Genomic DNA, 24,182 nt, shown 5'->3' with positions numbered 1-24,182 from the left:
TACCTGCAGTTGCATGTAAATGTAGGTCTCATTTGCACAAAACATTTTCTCTGCCTCTGAGTGAGGGTGCAATTAATGGAAACAGTATTCTTAATGGTTTGAAAATACCCAAATTAATAAAAATGCCAGTATTTTTTCTGTAGATGTAGTTAGAGGAATTTAAATGAAGGCAGTTATAAATATTATTGCCTTATGCCCTCAACGATTGGGATTAAATCTTTTCTCACGTATGTGAAAACATTCTCTTCAAATAGACGATTAATTATGCTTGTGCAGGACATTGAAAATGGGAAGACTAAACACATAGGTGGATTCTATGGAATATCCTTAACTCATTCCTAAATTTTTCTCTGAATCTAAAATATTCTAAACACTACTGTTTATTAACATAGTAATTACACTTCCAACTTTGTCCATGTTTGAAGTTTTCACTTTTTACATTTCATGTTACAATTATAGCCCTACTTTATAAAACTTAACACTTGTGTCATTAGTCCCAAAATCACTTCATTTGGGTGTCAATACAGAGATTAGCTGTAATCTTAAATTAATAATAATTTTGTTGTCATCTTATCATATTTTACATGGATTCAAGCTTGTTTTTCAAAGTTAAATGTATGTCATTTGATTATTGGCCAAGTTTTAAAATGAGTCATGACTGTGTTTCAGGGCCACTGGATATATTTTGCTCCTGTCCTGTTGAGATATTGCTGCCCCTTTGCACATTCCAAAGAGTATGAATCTAAAAATATTGAAGCACTTTGTGCCCCATTCCACTGCCTTCATGTATGACAATCATGTCAAAGTGGTAGATGTCCTATAGGTTGAATGTATCTTGTGGACTCATTCAGAATTGATAATCACTATCCTGTGTCCTGTGACACAGTGCATGTGGTCCCCGCCTCATCTTTTCATGCAAAATTGTCAGTCTGAGTTCAGAAACTTGCATCATGACAGACAGTGAGCTGTCTGTAAGAGTGGCCATCTTGTCTCTGACTATTATTGGATTTCTGGGGAATTCCTTGCTTCTCTACCACTATCTGTTTCTTTACCTAGCAAGGTACAGGTTAAGGTCTACAGACTGGGTTCTGATGCACCTGATTGTAGCCAACATCTTAACTGTCCTATTTAAAGGAGTGCCACACACAATGGCAGCTTTTGGATTGACAGATTTCCTCAATGATACTGGATGCAAATTGGTATTCTCTTTTCACAGAATAAGTAGGGGTGTTTGTATTGGCAGTACCTGCTTCCTCAGTGTCTTTCAGGCCATCATTATCAGCCCCAGGGATTACAAGTATTCAGAGCTTAAAATAAATTCACACAAGTACATCCGTTACTCTATGTACCTGAACTGGGCAATTCATTTCCTTATAAGCACTGTCAATCTTGTGCACATGAGGGCAAAATACGGAAATGATAGCACAGCAAATCTGAAATCCTATTTATACTGCTATTCTGTCCGTCATGACCCAACCAGTGACTTCCTGTATGCAACATTGCTGTCAGCTCCTGATATTCTTTTTCTGGGACTCATGCTATGGGCCAGTGTCTCAATGGTCATCACACTGTACAAGCACAAGCAAAGGATGCAGCAAATGCCCAGGGCCAACATCTCCTCCAGATCCTCCCCTGAGTCCAGAGCCTCTAAAACCATCCTTCTCCTGGTCATTACCTTTGTCTCCTTTTACACAATCTCTTCTGCCTGTCAATTCCTTGTGACTCGTGTGTATAATCCCAGATTGTCTCTGGTGCATGTGACTGCAACAGCCTCTCTATTTTTCCCCACTGTTTGTCCTTTTCTCCTCATGAGCCGTGACTCCTCCATATCCAGCTACTGCTTGCCCTTGAAAATGAATAGACATTTCCCCAAAGTCTCTGACCAAGAGTTAAATTGAAAGCTGCTGCCCAGTTCTTACTTGGTTACTGAGTCATTCTGAAAGAATAGTGAGAGTAAACACACTCATGCCACATGACTTTTGAGGATATTACAGATGAACCATCCTATTGCTGTGAATGCAGATGAGTGTGTTCATGAACACACAAATACACATGTTATTTGGTGTGTAATTTTTTTTGCACAAGTATGTGAATGGATTTATTTAAATAATGACAATTACACTTCAAGGTGTATATTTAGATGAGGGTGAAACATAAGTAAATTTCAAAAGATAATAAAAAAATTAGGTAAACTTTAAGTTTCAGATTAAAGTAATTGTTAAAAAGTACAATACTCCTTTGTGTTGTGCTTTCTGGAATTTGGGTGATTGGCCCTGAAATAAACAAATCAATGGTTTAATTAAACTCCATGCTTCCACCTCACTTGTTTCCCTGTTCTGCTGCATTCTATGCTGCTCATCATTGTTTTAAAATAAAAGGTGGAAATTCACCCTGCATTTACTTTTCCTTTATGAGTGTGATATTGTATCTTTCTTCCCTTGTCACATCCTCAGTACAAATGCACTGGCTGGCTCTTGGGAAACTGTTCCTCCTGCTGGGTTGCCTTGTCCAGCCTCAATACAGGTGGAGGTGCTTTGTCTTAAGGCAGCTTGATATACTATGCTTTGCTGACACCCATGGGAAGCCAGCAACTTTTCTTGCAAATAAGGAAGAGGGGTGAATTGAGGGGAGAGGGAAAGGAGGAGAAGGAGACGAAAAAGGAGAGGAAGCCGAGATCTGGCTGTAAAATAAATAAGAAAATAAAAAGAGAGAGAAATGATGATGATAGATAGATAGATAGATAGATAGATAGATAGATAGATAGATAGATAGATAGATAGATGATAGATAGATAGATAGATGATAGATAGATAGATGATAGATAGATAGATAGATAGATAGATAGATAGATAGATAGATAGATAGATGATAGACAGAAAGACAGATGAGAGAGAGAGAGAGAGAGAGAGAGAGAGAGAGAGAGAGAGAGAGAGAGAGAGAGAGAGAGAGAGGCAGAGAGAGAAAAAGAAAGCATGTTTCTGGACCTTATGACAGACTCTAATGAGCCAAGATACAGCTCAGTGAATCCCCCCTACCCCCGTAGAAGCTTGCTCGTGAACGAGACAGTCACAATGAGGCAAGCCTTTGTGAGTTAAAGAAATATTAATAACACTACTGTTATCCATATAACTTTGTACAGAAGAAAATGGAGAATTCACAGGGCTAAAAAGGCTACTTTTACCATGCCATTGCATTTTTAGAAAGAAAACAAGGAAATTACAGGAATTATTTAAGTGTATGTAGATTCCTATTATATGAGATGATCTCTCAAATTAAAAAAAAATGAGATGGTAGTGACTTCATTGGGTGATGCATACAGCAGAGAGTGAAATTATTCTCTAAGGAAATATTTGCACTCTCCTGATTCTGGTGAAACAGATTTTATTTGTGAATGTAGGACTGACTTCCCATTCCTCCGAAACTGACTTCTCCTGGCAGCAGAGATTTTATAGATCTTATATAGACCTTAGAACTGAGATCATCATCATAGCAAAAATTAGACAGCCATGACAGTATTTCAGCTGCAGACTGTGAGAAAAATCTTCAGGGAAAATCCATGTCGAGAGCTGAGGAAGTGAACATATTTAAAAAAATAGGAATTTGGATTCAGGGCTGTGGAATGACAAATTCATACAGAGAACACAGAAAATGGGGAGGAATGTGCTCAGGCATTAAGAGGAATGGGGTCCTAGACACACCCTAATCCCATGATTTTTCTCTTCTTATATACAGTTCCCTGTAGTAGCTGCTGAGGTTAAATCCACTTGATAATGAGAGCTGATGCTGAAGGTTATTATGGCTGCTGTTTTAATACTGGCTTGCTTCATCTGCCTCTAACCCAGAAATCCTAGCCCTGATTTTCATGTTTCCCAGGGCTGTACCTGAATCTCCCCAAGCCAGTAAAGATTAAAAGATGATATAGGAACAACCTCATCTTGTTGAGGGATATATATATACGTGTGTGTGTGTGTGTGTGTGTGTGTGTGTGTGTGTGTGTGTGTGTGTGTGTGCAGGCAGATTAGAGTGTTTTCTCAGCCTTTAGTTCAGTAACAGACAGTAGTAATATCTATTCAAAAAATATTCTAGGTCTGAGATCATGATGGTGTTGTTTCCACGTTAGAGCATTCTATGGAAAAATACATAGTAATTGTGAATTTCTAACCTGAACCCTCAAGTTAGTGCTGCTTTAATCTCCCATAAAGCCTTTTTTATTGTCCAAATATACAATAGTCTGGTGGTAATTTACAAGTTGAAAGAGTCTTATAGTGTTTATAGAAAAAGGGGAATTCTCATCTTTTGTTTAATTCAATTGTGACCCTCAGTTTCCCTTATAGTTTGATAAATATATACTATCAGAAGATAGACAGAAGTCTATTAAAGTGATTCTCATGCTCAAAATTTCATGTTACCTGTACAATAATTGATATATGTCTCTCAATATAAAAAGAGCCAGTACTTTTGGTCCATTATACATGATTTTTTCTTTTAGTTTTTGAATTTATAATATAATAGCATCATTTCCCCTTTTCCTTTTGTCCCTTTAACCTTGCTCATATACCTGTCCATTACTTTGTTCTTTGCCTCTTTTATTCACTAATTGTTATTGTATGCCTATACATACACATATATAAATACATATTCTTAAATAAAACCTGCTGTGTTTTTATGTTACTTTTATGTATGTTTTCAGTCCTCAGGTAATTGAGTGACAGCTGTTGAGTGTCCAGTGTTCCCACTCTGTCCTGTGGAATTAGGGAGATTGCACCCCACCATGACTTCACTGTCTGTGGTAGACTCCCCATGAACTGGATGCTAGCTAGGCACATTCAGTCCAGTCTGGTTTGGTAGAAGGCTTCCCCTTTCACTTTGGGTGGTTGCACTGGGGGAATCTGGTGCCCTCTTCTCCTCTGAATGAAACCTGTCAACAGGTTCAGAATTCATTCTGGTTTTCCAGAATTCATTCTGGGTTTCCTATTGGTGAATGAGCCCTGGGTGAAAACCCAATTCTTCCTAGAGACCTTTCCTCAGCCTCTAGAGACACAGGAAGACCTTGTTTCTTGACTTTGGCCCACCTACCACTAAGGGTGATGCGTTCTGCCCCCTCCTTTCTGACTGACTAAACTTTAAGATGTCTCCTCTGGAATCTCAAATGGCTAGAAACTCTCAGACATCAAATTTCCTAAGGTGGTTCAATATACTACCTAAGCTCTATATTCAATAAATAATCAATATAAATGGTCACCTAAGAGCTCTTTGGATCCTAAAATTCTTCAGGGTCTTTACAACTTTTTTGAGTGCAAAGGACAATGGAAGAAGACCCTTGTGTCTCTGATTTTTCCTTCCTCCACTCCACACCCTCCCTGTATGTGTGCTGCTCACCATCCCACGCCCCCCTTGCTATCAAGTCCTCGGCCACTCCCCCTGATTCTTCTATTCCTAAAATTGAAGTGTTTCAATCTAGCCGATAAACCCCGTCCTCCTTCTTATCATCAGTTGCCTTCTGAACAGGCTCCTTCCTCTGCCACCCTCCCCACTCCTTCATCCATGTGACTCTCTAGCCACCACTGGTGATGGAAACACTCTGCCCCAACCTAAAAACTCATATTAGTCATGCACATTAGCCCCCCACAAAAACTTTAGCAACTGAATGTGTCTCTGCTTTCTCTTCTGTCTGCCCCCAAGCCCTCTGTGTGACTCATATATTCTATGAACTTTGTAACCTTCTGTACCATTTTTTGGTCTTTTTAATCCTCTCTGTGCTGCAGGAATACTTACTGCAAGGCCCTCCATGCCCACCAGCTGCTCTGCTGCCCGTACATCCAGCCCTACCCCCTTCTCCATCCAGCACATGATGCCACAGAGCCAGTCTGATTTCCAGCTTCAGTCTGAGCAGTGATACCATAGACCACAGTCCTCAGACTGGAGCTGCTATACCCACTCCTAAAGTCCCCACTGTTCACAGGTGCCATAGTCCCTGCTTCCTTTCAGCCTTCGCCCCAAGCTCTGCTGATGCTCCAGCAGTGTCCTGCTACTCCTAATAATCCATCCTTCTCCTTGCCATTGGGCTGGTCCACACTCATTCCCAGGTCAGTCCCTCCAACTCTGAAGGTTCAGCCTGGCTTGGTGGGTAGATACCAGTGTTCTTGTATAGAGCACATCAGCCTCTCCAACACTACTTAACAACCAGTCACTCTCTTCCCTCCTGGAACTTCTGCAGCATACTTAGACCCATATAGGGCACTGAAACCCCGATGCCATCTCTCCTGCCTCCTCCGTGGCTGTGGGTCCCAGAATTGCTCCAGCTGCACAATTCCAACAGCCCTTCCCTCTCTCCTTGCTGCCATCCATCTAAAAAGCCCCCTCCCTTCTTTCCAACACCACCCACCCCTCAGCCATAAAACCAAATTCCCCACCCATCTGGCCACTCTTGCTCCCATGTCAGCCCTTCCTCCAGTGTTACACTGTTACAGCTTTGTCCAGTAGCTCGCTGCCTTTGCTCCCCACTCCCTTCTCAAAGCCAGCTTCTCCACTGTTGATGACCAAGTAAGCTACAGTACAATGCACAGCCTTGTAATAACACCTCCCTCCACCAAGACCCTTACAACTCTCCCAACTTATTAACTCTTGTCCTGGTGCTGCCTTCAGTTTAAACCTAATCATACAAAAACTGTGGTATTCTGTATGTTCTGTAGTGACAAAAATGTGCTACATTTATGGTTTATGTTCTTTTTCCTCAAGTTCTAATCTTACACCTATATTAACTTATTATGAAAAGTTAAAGATAATTAAAACATACGTGTTAATTATCAATTACCTCACACAAAATCATATTCTGTAATCTGGTCATAAGTATACTTATAGTCATAATTAATTACAAAAATAAACTTTTTAGCCTTTATACATATATGAAAATCAGGTATGCTAGATAGATACTTGTTCCTGAAACTCCTCAGAGTTCTGTGAGAAGGCCGGGCAAATATCATGATAGGCTCCTAATAACTCAGATAAGAATGTGGCCTCAGAACCTGCTCCTTGAAACTGAGCAGACAGTTTCTGAGGAAGCCGCAAACAAAGGGCAATCAATCACCCACCAATACCCCTGACAGTGAAGATGAAGAGAAATGCATGTACCAGGCCTGTGCCAACACCCACCACAATAGCTCAAGATTATAGACAAATAAGGACAAAGCCTGGGACTTGTCCATGTCTGCTCCCAATTGGAAAAGCTATAGCCTTAGCCAGCCCCTGCTAGCCATAGCCAATTAGAAATGTACTGACATAATTGCCACTCACTTAAGCCAGTAATAGAGAAAATGAGCTAACCGCCTTAGAAATCCTTTCAGCTGTGTGAAAAAGGAGACTGCAAGCTTCTCCCAGGGTCACCCAGCATTTTGCCTTTGTGTCAGATGTGCAGCCCCAGCACACTGGTACCTTTACTCTCCAGATAATAAACACTCTCACTGACTGCATATGTGGATGGTGGTCTTTTGTGGGGCTTCTCCAGGACCCTAATAATCTGCTAAATATGGCATTTATAATGCTCATTTAAAAACTTCCCACAATAAACAGAGACCCTCCCCCACCCAACAACAACAACAAAAAAGTGTTATGGTCTTCAAAGAAGACAGATAGAACACTGTGCCAAGGACTCTACCCAGTCTGTGGTAACACTAACCACTGGGAAAAACTGCACCATGCCTCACATGCCACCAGGAACCAGCACAAACTGTGTGTCGTGGTATTGTGTTCCCCAAAATACTTAATATACTTATCTGGGGTCAGAGAATAGAAAAGCCACAAGATACTTAGGCTAGAAAATGTTAGCACACGCCTTTAACCTAGCATTCCAGAGACAGAAATCCCTCCGGATCTCTGTGAGTTCAAGGCTGCATTGGAATCAGCCAGGCATGGTGACTCACACCTTTAATCCCAGAAAGCAGCCTTTAATCCCAGGGAGTGGTAGTAGAAAGCAGAAAGGTTTATAAGGCATGAGGACCAGAAACTAGCAGCATTTTGCCTGGTTAAGCTTTTGGCTGGTTAAGCTTTCAGGCTTCTAGCAGCAGTTCGGCTGAGAGCCATTGGGTTGAAGTCATAGAGGCTTCCATTCTGAGGAAACAAGACCAGCCGAGAAGTTGGCCAGGTGAGGTTAGCTGTGGCTTGTTCTGTCTCTCTGACCTTCCAGCATTCACCCCAATAACTGGCCTCAGGTTTGATTTTATTAATAAGAACATTTAAGATTCATGCTACAACTGTGGACACTTCTGGATTGTCTTCTGTACTCTGTCTCATCAAAATAAGGTCAATTTTTAGAAGTTCTTTCAGTATAGGAAAAATTTCCAGACCTGAGTCTGACCAGACAAAGGCCTGCTGCTCTGTGGAACAACTAAAGATTAAATGCTACCCTTTTCTGACCTCTGAAGACTGACTACTGCTACTGTAATGAACCACATAAGTCTCAATGACTGTCTAAATAAGTCACTGTCATTTAATTAATACAAAAACCATTTAAATTATACTTCGTTCTCAAATTTATCCCACAGAAATCCCTAAGGACACTGATGACCAGCTGCAGCCTTAACAACAGCAAACCCCAGTTGCCTGGTCAGTCCATTTCACACGTACAGTTTGCCTTGCTGACAGACAGGCTTCCCACTGACAAAGATGAGTTTCTAAAGGTTATGACAAACAGACAAGTAAGTTATATAAGTCAAGGAAATAGATGCTGCCAGGTAGGACAGTATGTGTTAAGGTCTGAAGACAAAAAAGTTTAAGTAAGTCAGGAAGATTTGTGAACTCATTTATGGGTCTGAGAAAATGATTTATGGTAAATGAAAGGTTGATTCAGATTTCTCTTCTCCTGTGCTGCTACTGTTTGGGCCCCACTCACCCCTCACCCTCACCAATAGTCAGAATACATTGCCAGTCCTGCAGAGCCTTCCACACTTCTCCCTTAACTTGCTCCTTTCAAGGTTTTTTTCCTCATTCCCTCATGTTCTATTCTCTTACTAAGAAAGGAAGATCACTCCAGAAATGATAAAAATGTTGCCTTTTTATGACAACAGTTCCCAAGACACTCCTATATCCCTCCAGCAGACTGACCCCTTCATTATCAATACTCATCCTCACCCTCCATTTCTGTTCCCTCATGATCACCTATTCCTCACAAAGCTTATATCTCTACTCATACCCCTACTTTTACTCTGCACAAATGATTGCCAAACATTTACCACCAACTAACTCCCCTAAATTCATTAAACAGCAAACACTCTGAACAAATCATACACACCCAATTACAAGACATAAATAAACCCAAGCTATCTCATCTCTTACACACACACTCTCTCATGTCCAAATGCTCATTTGGACCAATGTCATCCAACAAAATCTCTCCTAAACTTCACTGATTCCTCCTTTAATGCCTCCACTACTTTCTTTGTGCCTCTCTTCAAAGCCCTCTGTTAGTCACAGTCTCTCTCACTTCCCATAACCCAGTTGCCAATGCCCCACCCACACTACTGACTGATTATCCCCTTAACCATCCAAGTCCTCCTTTGGGATCCAAAGCGAAGCTCTCTTAACCTTTTCACACCAACCACAAAACCGGCTGCAGATGAGAAGGCCAGGCAACTACCATGGCAGGCTCCTACCAACTCAATAACTAGGCTTCAATTTCTGCCTCTTGAAACTGGACAATTTCTGAGAAGTCATGAACAAAGGACAATGAGTCACCAACGCCTCCAACAGCAAGGATGAGGGAAACTGCAATACTAGGCCTGAGTCAGCCCCTGCAGTATCTCAGGGCAATAACCAAATAAGGACAGAGTCAGGAACTTGTTCAAACTTGCTCAAAAATGGAAAATATATAGCCTTATCCAACTCCTGCTAGCCCTAACAAATCAGGAATGTACTAATATAGTTGTCGCTAATGTAAGCCAACCCTAGATAGAATGACCTCACTGCCTTTAGAATCCCTCTAGCTGCATATGAAAGGAGCCTGCAAGCTTCCCTTAGGGTTGCCATATTGCCTTTGTCACAGATGTGCAACCCCAGCAAGCTTGATCATTTTTAGTCTCGAGAATTAAATGCTCTTGCTGGCTATGTATGGGTCAGTGGTCCTTTGAAGGACTTCTCGTGGTCCTTTGAAGGACTTCTCATGGACACTAACAACAGACAATCTCTCTCACCATTTGCTGAGAGCCTCCCTATTCACACATGTTCCTACCACACTTAATTTTAAAATCCACCTGAACACCCCAAAAAGACTATTCTGCTAAAATAGAAGCCTCTAAAATTGTATTCTCTCCTACACAACCCTACTCTGCTTTCAGATAACAGGTGTTACCCAACTATCCACATGTAAGCAATGTTAGCTTTCCTGGTTCCTTTCAAGAAGTCTCAAATAAACTCCAAATAAGTACTCCCATTAATCAACAGCCTAAGTTTTTCTGCAGATAGCCTGTTCCCAAGGGTGGATCTCTCCCCTTTTCCCTGGTCTTGGGACTCCTTTTCCCAACAACCTGGTACATCAATTTAACAATTTCAAATGTACATCTAAGAGAAAAAAACTTTTTTCTAAACTTCTTAACTTCACATTTGTCCCTAGTCTATCTGCCCTAACAGATTTCAAATCAAGTACAGACTACTCCAGGAAACACCAGGACCAGTCACAGCTGTTCCTTTGGAATCTACGTCCTAGTTCAGCCTCACAGAGTACACTTGCTTAGCATAGGATGGTCCCACAGAACCTAGACATCAGACTGACACAGCCAGTTCTTCCCAGTCTTGACCAACAGCCCAGCTTTCCTGGGTCCTCTAACAACTATGCATCGATGACAGCAGGAAGCAGACAGAGAAAATGAGGTCCACTGACAAGACAACAAATGACTCAATAATAAAACAAGAAGGTGGGACCAGATGGACTCTGGCCATCTCAAGCACGGCAAGCATGCCTGTGCCAGCCCTTGCCTTTCTCCCTTATTCCCTCTGCTTTGCTAAAAACCATTAATTAGATTGAATTCCTAAAGCTAGCCACCAAGGTCTATTCCCTTATTTGGTCATTTCCTCCTCCTGAGGCTGACTACCACGGTCCAGCTATCACATTATTAAAGTCCAGCAACCAAAAGCCACCTTTGGTTAACCTAATTAACATGCCCAAGTCAAAGTATACCACTACATTCTAACATATTCTAACACAGACCTCCCCTTTTTCTCCTTATAAACATTACAGGTACAAGGTCATTTGCTGCTGGTTTTTTCTGCCTGAGCCAGAAAGCTGCCTTATTAACTCTTCTTCCCCACTTAATAAAGGATTACTCTGTGAAAACAGGTGTTTGGTTGTAGTTTGTCTCTATCTGAGAGCTGGAAGGGAGCCCCTGCTGTGTAGGTGTCATCTTTAGTTAACAGTGAAGTGTGCTTTCTCTCTAGCAGAGAAGTATATATCATGCATTCTCTCCAAACTTGCATTGCAAGTCCTGGAAGCCTGAAAGTGTGAATGAAAATGTTCCTAGTTGGACTATGTGTGGATAGAAAATGCTATACTTCATTTGATTTAATACCTACAGTTTCTGCCTCGTCTCCCTAGGCAAGACCCTGTGACTCAGACAGCAGGAACTGACAGCATGGTAACCAGTGACATGGCTGCGGGGTGTGATCTTATTACACACTGAAGCTGAAGTCTTAGACAGGAACTCTATCCTCTATCATTTTCCCTGGCCTTATTTATTGGTGAAACTATTAAGGCCACTCCATGTACATAAAAGGGAGTTTTATTTTATGGGGTAACTTATAAGTGAAGGGATAGTTTACAAGGTCTGGGAAAGGTGTAGCAAATGTAGTAGTAAATCTTTGGGGCCAAGATCTGTTACAACAGTGGAACACCCAGATTAAAATTCCTACACTCTCAGAACAGGAATACAGATCAACGTATGTTTCTAGGATAATATCATCACATGCTATAAAAATCAGGCACCAACCATTCAGGCTGTTCACAAACAGAGCACAACTGCTGTTGAACTCTCAGAAGTACCAACTGCCTTACCTTTAAAATGGCTAACTAATAAACCAGTCTGGGTTGGACAATGGCCTTTGACAAAAGAGAAGCTACAAGCTTTAGAACAGCTGGTTCAAGAGCAGTTAAATGCTCAACACATTGAAGAATCTACCAGCCCTTGGAATTCTCCTGTATTTGTTATTAAAAAAAAAGTCTGGTAATTAGAGAATGCTGACAGATCTGAGAGCTTATAATAAAGTAATTTAGCCAATGGGCTCCCTACAGCCTGGGATGCCCTTGCCCTCTCTGCTACCTAAAGAATGGCCTATAAGAGTTATTGGCTTAAAATACTGTTTCCTTACCATACCCTTACAAGAAAATGATAGAGAAAAATTTGCCTTCACAGTACCTAATTATAACAATTCCCAGCCAGTCAAGACATATCAATGGAAGGTCCTTTCTCAGGGAATGTTAAACAGCCCTACTTTGTGCCAATACTTTGTGCCAAAAACCATTGGAGATAATTCGTGTAAAGTTTCCACAACCCATAATTTATCACTATATGGATGATATCCTATTAGCTGATCCAAAGTTAGACACATTGGAAAACATGTTTGAAAAAGTAAAAAAAAAAAAGTTTTGCCTCATTGGAGACTGAAAATTGCTCCTGAAAAAAATACAAAGAGAAGATTCTATTAATTACTTAGGATATAAGATAGAGCTACAAAAAACTAGACCCCAAAAGGTACAACTAAGGAGAGATCGATTGAAGACTCTTAATGATTTTAAAAAGTTGTTAGGAAGCAATTCCAACTTACTGGGTATCATGGGAATACCCAAAGATGGACTACAAAATTTGGCTAATACTCTAGAAGGGGACAAAGAATTAAATAGTCCAAGAAAATTATCAGCCGAAGCTGAAAAGGAATTGGCTCTAGTAGAAAAGACAATTCGAGAAGCACATGTGGATCACGTGGATCCAGAACTTAAATGCATTCTTGTCATATTCCCCTCCAGATTCCCCCGCAGGTATTTTAATGAAGAGGGAAGATATTATATTGGAATGGATATTCCTATTATGTAAACCAAATAAGAAATTAAAGACTTATATAGAAAAGATCTCTGATTTGATTCAAAAAGGTAAATTAAGACTTCGCCAGTTGACAGGAATGGACCCAGCAGAAATTGTAGTACCTTTAACTAATGAGAAATTTCATCACTATGGAAAGATAATGAATACTGGCAGAGAGCCTGCAGTAACTTTTTGGGAGAGATTAACAAACACTATCCCAAAAGCAAAAGAATAGAATTCATAAAGAAGACTGAATGGGTCCTTTCTCACATTGTATGACAAAAGCCAATTTCTGGAGTCCTCACATTCTATACTGATGCAAATAAATCAGGGAAAGCAGGATACAAATCAGGAGACTTACCTAAAGTGGTACAAAGTCAATGCAGCTCTGTACAAAAGGCAGAACTGTATGCCATTCTTATGGTACTGATGGACTTCACAGAACCCCTCAATATAGTCACTGACTCTCAATATGCAGAGAGAGTTGTTTTACATATTGAAACTGCTAAATTTATTCCTGATAACACAGAATTAACTTCATTATTCATACAATTGCAGGAAATCATCAGAAAAAGAAACATCCTATACATATAACACATATCAGATCCCATACAGGTCTGCCAGGACCTCTAGCACAAGGTAATGATGACATTGATCAGTTACTAATAGGTAATGTGCTAGAAGCCTCAGAATTTCATAAGAAGCATCATGTAAATAGCAAAGGTTTGAAGAAGGATTTCTCCATCACTTGACAACAAGCTAAGGATATTGTGAAAAAATGTTCTACTTGTTCCTTTTATAAGCAAACTTGCTGTTGTATGTTCTGTATGGCAACTGTGTTGCTCTGATTGGTCAATAAATAAAACACTGATTGGCCAGTAGCTAGGTGGAAAGTATAGGTGGGACTAACAGAGAGGAGAAAAGAAAGAACAGGAAGGCAGAAAGAGACACTGACAGCTGCTGTGATGACAAACAGCATGTGAAGATGCTGGTAAGCCAGGAGCCATGTGGCAAGTATAGATTTATAGAAATTGATTACTTTAAGATATAAGAACAGTTAGCAAGAAGCCTGCCATGGCCATACAGTTTGTAAGCAATATAAGTCTCTGTGTTAACTTGGTTGGGTCTGAGCAGCTGTGGAACTGGCAGGTGAGAGAGATTTGTCCTGACTGTGGGCCAGGCAGAAAAACTCTAGCTACAAATGGTGCCCAATGAGTTGGCAAGAGTTTCCACCTAAAACCTGAGAAAAGAATCTAAAACGGAGCTAAAAACAGCTTCCTAATTGTCTCTATCAAATGAGTGGCAGCTGCCAGTTTGAGCTACTTGTGGATTCCTGGCATGGGTGCTCGACCTGCAGTATGGCGGGAATGAGGCCTCTGCAAGTGGCACATTAAGCTGCATGGTGGATTTAGCCTTTGCTAGTACAAAACAAAAAAAAAAGAGGTTTCTGGGCTACACGCTGCTTGGATAAAAGCATAGATCCACGATAGCTCCCAGAGATGGCCGTAAATGTACCACCACCATGTTGGGAAGCTGAGGCAGGCGGAGCCAGCACCCATAGCGCTGTTTCAGTCTTACAAATGCTGCAGTTTAAAGCAATAGATTCACAATAAGACAGATTCAGATGTAATAGTTTACAATGTGTATAAAATATACATAGGCTTGAAAGAGACAAAAAAAGGTAGTATATACAGTTATATAAACAAATACATAGTTTTAAAAAATAAAGTTTTTAAAGAGACAGTAAAATTAATATAAAAATAAGCCATGTAAAGATGAATAATACACAGAGAATCTGGATTGTCTTTGGGATTTTTAACTGCAGAAAAACACTTGATCGTAAAAGATGTTGAGTTAAACCAATATGTATATTTTAAAGATACCTTGACTTCAAAATTTGAATGTAAGGATGTGTTGCTTTGGAAAGGAGTCTCTGCTTTTGTTCCCACAGAAATCCAAAGGCTATGGATTTGTTCCAGATTAAGATAGATCAGGTTTGACCAGCCAAGACCCCCTGAAAGGTCTCTGATGACACCATGGCCCAGATGATCCAACATCCAGAATGGTTTGAAGGCAACTGCCTCAGACAATACAGCCTCATGGACTATTCCATAATCATAAAATTTTCTTTGTGTCCCCATAATATACAGCACCCCCTCCAGCAGGAAATAGTAAGAGAAGCTATGCCCAAATTCCCAAATCATATGTAATTTTACTTTGTTAAGGTTAAAATCTTCCTTTTTGAAAAAAAAGGGGGGGGGAATACTGTGGGATGTTCTGTATGGCAAATGTGTTGCTCTAATTGGTCAATTAATAAAAGACTGATTGGCCAGTGGCTAGGTGGGAAGTATAGGCGGGACTAACAGAAGAGAAAAGAAAGAACAGGAAGGCAGAAAGACACACTGCCAGCTGCCACAATGACAAACATCATGTGAAGATTCTGGTAAGCCATGAGCCATGTGGCAAGGTATAGATTTATAGAAATGGATTAATTTAAAACATAAGAACAGTTAGCAAGAAGCATGCCATGGCCATACAGTTTGTAAGCAATATAAGTCTCTGTGTTTACTTGGTTGGGTCTGAGTGGCTGTGGGACTGGCGGGTGAGAGAGATTTGTCCTGACTGTGGGCCAGGCAGGAAAACTCTAGCTACACAAACTCCATTACCTGCAGGAGCAATCCAAAAGTATACAAAGAAATGAAACTTGGCAGATGGATGTGCTTCATTTTGCAGAATTTGGAAGATTAAAGTATGTACACCATACCTTTGACACCTATTCAGGATTTCAGTGGGCAACTCCTATGAGTTCTTAAAAGGCTGATTCTGTGATTACACACCTATTAGAAGTTATGGCCATCATGGGAATACCTGTACAAATTAAAACAGACAATGCCCCAGTATATGTCTTCAACAAAATGAGACAGTTCTTTGCTTATTACAATATAAAGCATGTTACAAGTATACCACACAATCCCACAGGCCAAGCAGTCACAGAAAGATCCAATCGAACTTTAAAGGATATGCTAAATAAACAGCAACAGGTAACAATGACTCCTAGAAATAGATTGCATAGTGCTTTATTAACCTTGAATTTTCTCAATGAAAATTGAGAAATGGAACTGATGAGAATGGAACAACAGCTGTGGAGAGACATTGGACAACAGACAAAACTCCTGAACTAAACCAACCGGTTTATTTCAAAGATGTGTTGACTTCAGAATGGAAACTTGGATGTGTCCTACATTGGGGAAGGGGTTTGGCTTTTGATTCTGCATGATAAGAAAAGCTATGGATACCAACAAAATTAATAGAAATTTGATTCGAACAGGAGAAACCCCTTGAGGAGGAGAAGTAGAGCTCATTCACCAATGTGACATCTCTACAAGTTGTAAGAAAAATTTAACAATCAAAGACTGGGGTAGGGTTCTGTTTCTGTTTTTCCAGGATAATGGAAATACCCATCTTCCAGAAATTATAAGGCCTTGGATATCCAGATGTTTACAGCAGAAAGAAAGAATCTATTGGTACCAATCTACACACAGTAAAATCTCACTGTCTAACATCTATATCTCTATCAATCTAGAATAGTTGTGGTTCCAATTCAATTATAAACCAAGCTGGCTTTGGAGATGGAATTGTCTCACTCCGTCTCTAAACCCAAGCATATTGCTACAAGAAAAGGTTGAGAGATTCTTCAGTCTCATATCAGAAGAGCCCTCTGGTGTGGGACAGAAGGAAACCAATAAAAAGGGACCACTGTCTTCAAGAGTCTAATTCTCTCCATGCTTACTCTTGATTTCTCAGAATCCTTTCTTACATGTCATGTCATCTTTAAATCCAACCTTTCCATTTTGATAAAAAAATAAGTTTTTCCAAGAGCAATCTTTAAAGTCTCCAGAAGGAAGATGGGGCCCCAACAACAACAACTCTACCCAATCCAGAATGATGCCATGGTAATCATCATCATACTATACTTCTTGCCAGAATTTCAGACAATCTTACCCATTACTCTGAGGCTTGCTGCAGAATCTACATTTAGTCTAACTGAGATTTAACTATCTGAGCTTTCTCACAGTACCCAACAGAGATACCATCACCCCCTAAACAACAGGAAGCAATTCTAAAAAACGATGCCCCTTCTCCCTTAGGTTTCATAATTCTCAGGGTTATAGATGATGGTTATAGGGTTGGGGGTGGAAGAAAATACTAAACTCAGTATTCTCCTTAAGAAAAGAAAAAGTGTCTAAAAAAGGAAAAGAAGAAATGGAATGGATAGGTATAAGATATTATGGTAGATTATTGTATAAACTAGTAAACAAATTTAGTAAAACAGCAGCCTTAGATAATTTGCATTGTAATTTGCACTGTCATGAATTCTTATATGTTGATACAAATATAAACTATTTTTATATTCCTGTTTAAGATAATTTGTATATTGATACAAATACAGAACTATATTTGTTATAATGTACACATATTTTTGCTCTTATTTGAAATATTTGTATATTGATACAAACATCAATTTATATCTGTTATACTGTATGTATGTTCTATTTCTGTTTAAGATATTCTGCATACTGATATATATTTAAGATTATTGTCATATTGAATATTGCACTATACATTCCTACCTCGGTTATAAATATCTTGTGTATTGTCACAGTTTTGAAGTCATTGTCCTTTACCATACATTTGCTTATAGACTGTTTACCTTGTTTACATGAAACCTTAGTCCTTAGGTTCTTTAGGTAGATAAGACTTATAGATTTATAGTCACCTATGCTTGTCATCTCTATAGTTATGTTAGTTAGATTATCCATATTTACAGATACATAGTTCAGATGGACAGATAATCTTCAAACACTTCATAGACCTAGAGAATATGGCATTTAAATAACTTAGAATTCTGTTGACATGAGACACAATTGCTCCTGGCAGCACCAATTTGATCCCGAGAGAACATTGGGCTTCTAAGACATTTCCATTTGGAAGTTTGTCTTCTTGGCACAAAATGGCCTACTAGGCAAAGAACTGCCCTTGCCTCAACTGCTGACAATGTAAGTGCTGTCCCTCTGAACAAGCAAGACACAAAGAAAAGTGACTTCTGAACTCTGCCAAGACAGGGTAAGATGGTCTTTCAGAATTCCTGCTTCTGAAAATGGTCTGTCAGATACTCTAGGCCTGTAGCCAATTTGAATGCACCAACAATGCTGAGAAACATTAGGTGACTGTCCAGGCTGCCAGCTGCTCCATCTACTCTTGCAAGACTTCTGAAAGTTGCTTGCATCCATCTTCCATTTCTCGAGGTCTCTGATGTAGTTGAAGACTAGTTATACTTTTCCTTAGTTATGATAAGAGATAAGTTAGATATCAAACTTTACACTCACAAGTATAGGATAGATAGGATATCTTATTTAATTTTGCCAAATAGATATTATAAATAGACTAGATATTATAACTGTAATTCCTTCTTGATAATTGTTTTGTTATCTGTAATTTTACTATGTGAAAGTTAAAACCTCCCTTTTTGAAAAAAAAAGAAAAGGGGAAGTGCTGTAGGATGTTCTGTACATTAAATGTGTTGCTCTGATTGGTTAATAAATAAAACACTGATTGACCAGCAGCCAGGCAGGAAGTATAGGTGGGACAAGGAGAGAGGAGAATTGTGGGAAGTGGAAGGTTGAGGCAGAGATATGCTGTCAGCTGCTGCCATGAGAAGATGTAAGGTACCAGTAAGCCATGAGCCACATGGCAACTTATAGACTAATAGAAGTAGGTTAATTTAAGATAGAAGAACTAGATAACAAGAAGCCTGCCACAGCCTCACAGTTTGTAAGTAATATAAGCATCTGCATGATTATTTTATAAGTGGGCTGTGAGACTGTGGGGGCATGGTGGGAGCTGGAGAGAAAAACTCCAGCTACACTTGTTTTATAGCGATCAGGTTGAAAAATGAAAGACCTGATTATGATGCACTTGAACATAAGCATCTATTTTTTTTTTTTGAGAAAGGGTTTCTCTGTGTATCTTTCGATCCTGTCCTGGAACTCACTCTGTAGACCAAGTTGGCCTTGAACTCACAGAGATCCACCTGCCTCTGCCTCCCAAGTGATGCCATTAAAGGCATGTGCCACCACTGCCCGGCTCATAAGCAACATCTTAACTTGCCTGTGTATAGGAGTTTCCCTAGACAATGGTAATATTAGGACTGAAAGAGAACCTCATATTTTTCAATGCAAACTTCTTTTCTATCTACACAGAGTGGGCATAGATGTGTCTGTTGGCAGCATCTACCTCCTGAGTGTATCCCAAGCCATTGTCATAAACCCCAGTAATGTCAACAGAGCTTAAATAAAGCCAAAGTTCACAGGAACATTGGCACCTTGGAACATTGGGAATCAATCCACTCAAGACCCAGCAGTACCACTCTTGGTGTATACCCAAAGGATGCTCAATTATACCCAAGGACTATTTTTATAGATGCTTCATTTGTTACTTTGTAATTTATTTCAAATACTCATTCAGAACTACATTGTCATATGGGCTATTAGCCCTGGGAGGCTTTTTAAGCAATATGTGATTCAAAGTTTGATTTCTGTATATTCCCTGAAAATTATACTGGGATGTGTAAGGATATTTTAATGCAGGTATTTATGTTAATGAGCACATGACTTGCATGCTTCCAAACTTCCTCCACTCCCTTTCCTATCCCATTAGTTCCTTTTTTTGTCCCTGAGCAATTTTCCCATTACTTCATGCTGTCTGTGTATGTAAGTGTGTGTATAATTTTATCTAAGTGTATGAGTTTAAGAAGAGAACATGAGAGTAAACCTGTAATATGTGTCTTTGGGATGCATTTAATTTCATATATTCCCTTCATTTACATTCACTTTCCTGCAAATGACAATGTTATTCTACCTTATTAATGAGAATAACTTACTGTATGTTTGTGAATCACATTATCTCTACTCATTCCTGTCTTTATATACATCTAAGTTGTTTTCATCACTTGGATACCTGAAAATCTTTTGTAAACATGGATGTACAGGCATCTCTGTGTTACGTTGAATTGGAGCATTTTGGGTGAATACCTTGGAAAGTAAAGCAGTGTCATGTGGTAGATTTTTGGAAATGTTCTTTGTTTTGTTTTGTTTTGTTTTTGTTTTTGAGGAGATTTCCCACTTAAATCCATAATAGACTGAATATTTGATATTATCTCCAGAAATGTGTAAGGTTTCTGTTCTGCTCATTTTCTCTCCAGCTTTATTTACATTTTTTCTTCTTAGCTATGTACATTTGAACATGGGAAGAGGTGAAATATAATTGTAGATCTAATTTGCATTTCTCTGGTGTATTGTAAGGTTGAACAATTTTTCATATGTACACTGGCCACTGGTAGATTGAAAATATCATATTTCATTATGATGTTTACTGTTAGGATTTCTTATATATTCTAGATATTAATACTCTTAGTTGTGTAGCTAGCAAACATTTTGACATTCTACAGTCTATCTCTTTAATTTACTGTGTGTTTTCCTTTATTTTCAAGATTTTATTATTTATTATTAATCAGTAATTTGACAATTTCATGTATGTATATAACACATTCTGTTCACTCTCTCCATCCCTTCTTATTGCCCTCCCATCCTTGTTAAGCCTCCTTCTCCACATCTTTACTTTTCTCAGGTTCATGACTTTTGGTGTTGTTCTGTGATCTGTTTAGATTAGTCAATGCCTTCTGTGTTACTTGGATTGGAACTGTCCATTTTATCTAAGTGGGGTCAACAAATTTTAGACAACCCTCTTCCTAACTTATCAATACTAAAGATTTCAGCAGTAAGACATAGTTCTTTTGAGTTCTTCCTTCCTACCTTGATGATGGTCCATTCTTGTGCAGACCAAGTGCAATTCTCTATAAAGGTTGAGAATTCATGACTCTGAATCTATGTATTATGCAAAAGATGGAATAGTGCAGCTCTTGTCTCTATCTTCTCTTAACTTTTGAATCTTACATTATTTATGTCATCTCCTCTTGAATGTTTTCTGAGCTTTGGAGAGGAAGGTATACATGTCTTGCTAAAGAATAAGCACTACCTCTAACTTATTCTCAGCTCCTTTGAGGCCATTTTTCTATGGATTCATTGCAGTTCACTGGAAAAAGACCCTTCTCTGAATATGTCTTAGCATTTTCATTGTCTTCTGAAATTAGTGCACGTATTTAGAATGTGGTTCTGTGAAGTGTTACTTTACCTAAGCAGTAGAATTAATTCCCCCTCGTGTCCTTTGACTTTTGTTACCAGGGACTTTTGAGCTGGTCTACAGTAATGGGTACTGGTTCCCTTCTGGGATGTCTGTCACACATCCAATCAAATAGTGGTTGGTTATCGCAAAACCTTTCAGCTATTATTGTACAAATGAGAATAGCTTACTTGTCAGATAGATATCATAGTTTTTAAGGTTCATAGCTGAGTAACAGCATGGATAACTTTTTCCACTCAGCAAACTGCATAAAATCTTCTAGCACCATGAGTTCTGTCCTGCAGGAAGGGGTACTCTAGCCCAATCCCATCTTTATTTTCCTATCACAAAATCACAGTATGTGGTGTCTATAGCAATTATCATATAAATCTCATGGTCCAACAGGAACAATGGCAATGTTGAATGGATGGAATATCTAAGGTCTCCCTGGAAAACAGTGCAGAATTTTCTAACTCTTAGCCAAGGGTTTCTAATAATTCATATATAATTTAAATGTGTTATATAAACCTAAAATATTTTAATTTGGCTATGAAGAATAAAAGAAAGTTATGGAATTTGCAGATAAATGAATAGAATATTTATATTGAATGTGGTAATGAAGGTACAGAAATGCAAAAGCCACACACATTCTCTCATAGGTTAGTCATAACTTCAAGTCCCTACTGTCCTATGTTGAACTTATAGTTCACATAGATGCCTGAAATGCAGAACGAGAGTACTGGGAGCGGGGTGCTTTAAAAGATGGTTAGTAGAACATCAAAGATATTCTCAAAGTACAGACAAGAAAAATTAACCTCTGTGGAAAGGCAGAAGTGGTGGTCTATTGGTGAAATTATTAAGGACACTCCACGTAGTTAAAAGATTTATTTAATGACATAAATTACAAGTTAAGGGATAGGTAGGTCGCGGGGTCTGGGAAAGGTGTATCGCAGTCCAGCAGTGTTCTCTGGAGCTCTGCTTGGCCCACCTTCACCGTCCAAGGTCCCAGAACTGAGTGAGAGCACCGCCCATCCAGATCTCAGGTCTCCAGGCGCCTCTCTTGGCCCCACCTTGTAGGCGTGATGGTTGCCGAAGTCTCAATGGGAGTTGGAACTTCCAGATCAAAGCTGGAATGGCTACCCACTATATCTCCCCCTTTTTGTCTAAATAAGAAGGTTCTAACCTAATACAAGACTATATACAAAGGAATGGTTATCAAATATTGTCCAGGAATAATGAGGGATAATGACCTAGATAAGATGGCCAATGCAAACAATATCAAGCAAGAAACACATACTAAAATCCAGAGAAGTATAGAGCATAGGTAAATGGCATGTTACAAAGATCATTCCAAAAGGTGTCCTATCTTAAAGAACCTGAATCTAATACTTAATATGTTCTATCTACTAAGTTGTAACTATAACTGCTAGTCTTCAATCCCATCAAAGACCTGAGAAGGAATATAATGGTACCTGAGAAATAGTAGATGGATGCAAGCAACTTTCGGGACTCTTGCAAGAGTAGACCGAGACAGCTGGCAGCCTGGACAGTCACCTAATGTTTCTCAGCATTGTTGGTGTATTCAAATTGGCTAGAGGCCTAAAGTATCTGACAGACTATTTTCAGAAGCAGGAATTCTGAAAGACCATCTTACCCTGTCTTGGCAGAGTACAGTGGTCGCTTTCCTTGTGTCCCGCGTGTCCAGAAAGAACAGCATTGCATTTGTACTGTCAGCCGTTGAGGCAAGGGCAGTTCTTTGCCCAGTAGGCCATTTTGTGCCAAGAAGACAAACTTCCAAATGGAAATGTCTTAGAAGCCCAACATTCTCTCGGGATCAAATTGGTGCAGCCAGGAGCAATTGTGTCTCATGTCAACAGAATTCTAAGTTATTTAAATGCCATATTCTCTAGGTCTATGAAGTGTTTGAAGATTACCTGTCCATCTGACTATGTATCTGTAAATCTGGATAACCTAACTAACGTAACTATAGAGATGACAAGCATAGGTGACTATAAATCTATAAGTCTTATCTGCCAAAATAACCTAAGGACTAAGGCTTCACGCAAACAAGGTAAACAGTCTATAATCAAATGTATGGTAAAGAAAGATGACTTCAAAATTGTGACAATACACAAGATGTTTATAACAGAGGTAGGAGTATATAGTGTGATATGCAATATGACAATAATCTTAAATATATATCAATATTTATAACAGAGGTAGGAGTATGTAGTGCGATATGCAATATGACAATAATCTTAAATATATGTCAATATAGCGAATATCCTAAACAGAAGTAGAACATACATAAAATATGACAGATATAAATTGACATTTATATCAATATACAAATATTTCAAATAAGAGTAGAAATATATGTACATTATAACAAATATAGTTCTGTATTTGTATCAATATACAAATTATCTTAAACAGGAATATAAAAATAGTTTACATTTGTATTAACATATAAGAATCCACAACAGTGCAAATTATTTAAGGCTGCTATTTTGCTAAATTTGTTTACTAGTATACACAATAATCTACCATAATATCTTATACCTATCCATTCCATTTCTTCTTTTCCTTTTTTTTTCTCTCTCTCTCACACCAGAGGGCTCTTCTGATATGGGACTGAAGACTCTCTCAAACTTTTCTTTTAGCAATATGCTTGGGTTTAGAGAAGGAGTGAGCCAATTTCATCTCCAAAGCCAGCTTGGCTTATAATTGAATTGGAACCACAACTATTCTAGATTGATAGAGAGATAGATGTTAGACAGTGAGATTTTACCATGTGTAGATTGGTACCAATAGATTCTTTCTTTCTGCTGTAAACATCCGGATATCCAAGGCCTTATGATTTTTGGAAGATGGGTATTTCCA

At 39.1% G+C, this 24,182-nt stretch overlaps 1 protein-coding gene across 1 annotated transcript; it reads left to right on the top strand.

The window, feature by feature from the left end:
- Positions 1–920: 920 nt before the first annotated feature.
- Positions 921–1,898, top strand: LOC131902683 (vomeronasal type-1 receptor 4-like). The gene has a single exon (XM_059253696.1). It carries the CDS (start codon positions 951–953, stop codon positions 1,896–1,898), a length of 948 nt encoding a protein of 315 aa, XP_059109679.1. The 5' UTR covers positions 921–950.
- The last annotated feature ends 22,284 nt before the right edge of the window (positions 1,899–24,182 follow it).

This window comes from Peromyscus eremicus, chromosome 1 (assembly GCF_949786415.1).
Source record: "Peromyscus eremicus chromosome 1, PerEre_H2_v1, whole genome shotgun sequence".
In the NCBI taxonomy this organism is placed as follows: Eukaryota; Metazoa; Chordata; class Mammalia; order Rodentia; family Cricetidae; genus Peromyscus; species Peromyscus eremicus.
The sequence above is the reverse complement of the archived record's forward strand: the minus strand, read 5'-3'. Positions and strand labels throughout refer to the sequence as shown.

What these genes read in the sequence shown, in the direction of transcription:
- LOC131902683 (XM_059253696.1), top strand. Translation starts at nt 951, where the DNA reads ATGACAGACAGTGAGCTGTCTGTAAGAGTGGCCATCTTGTCTCTGACT.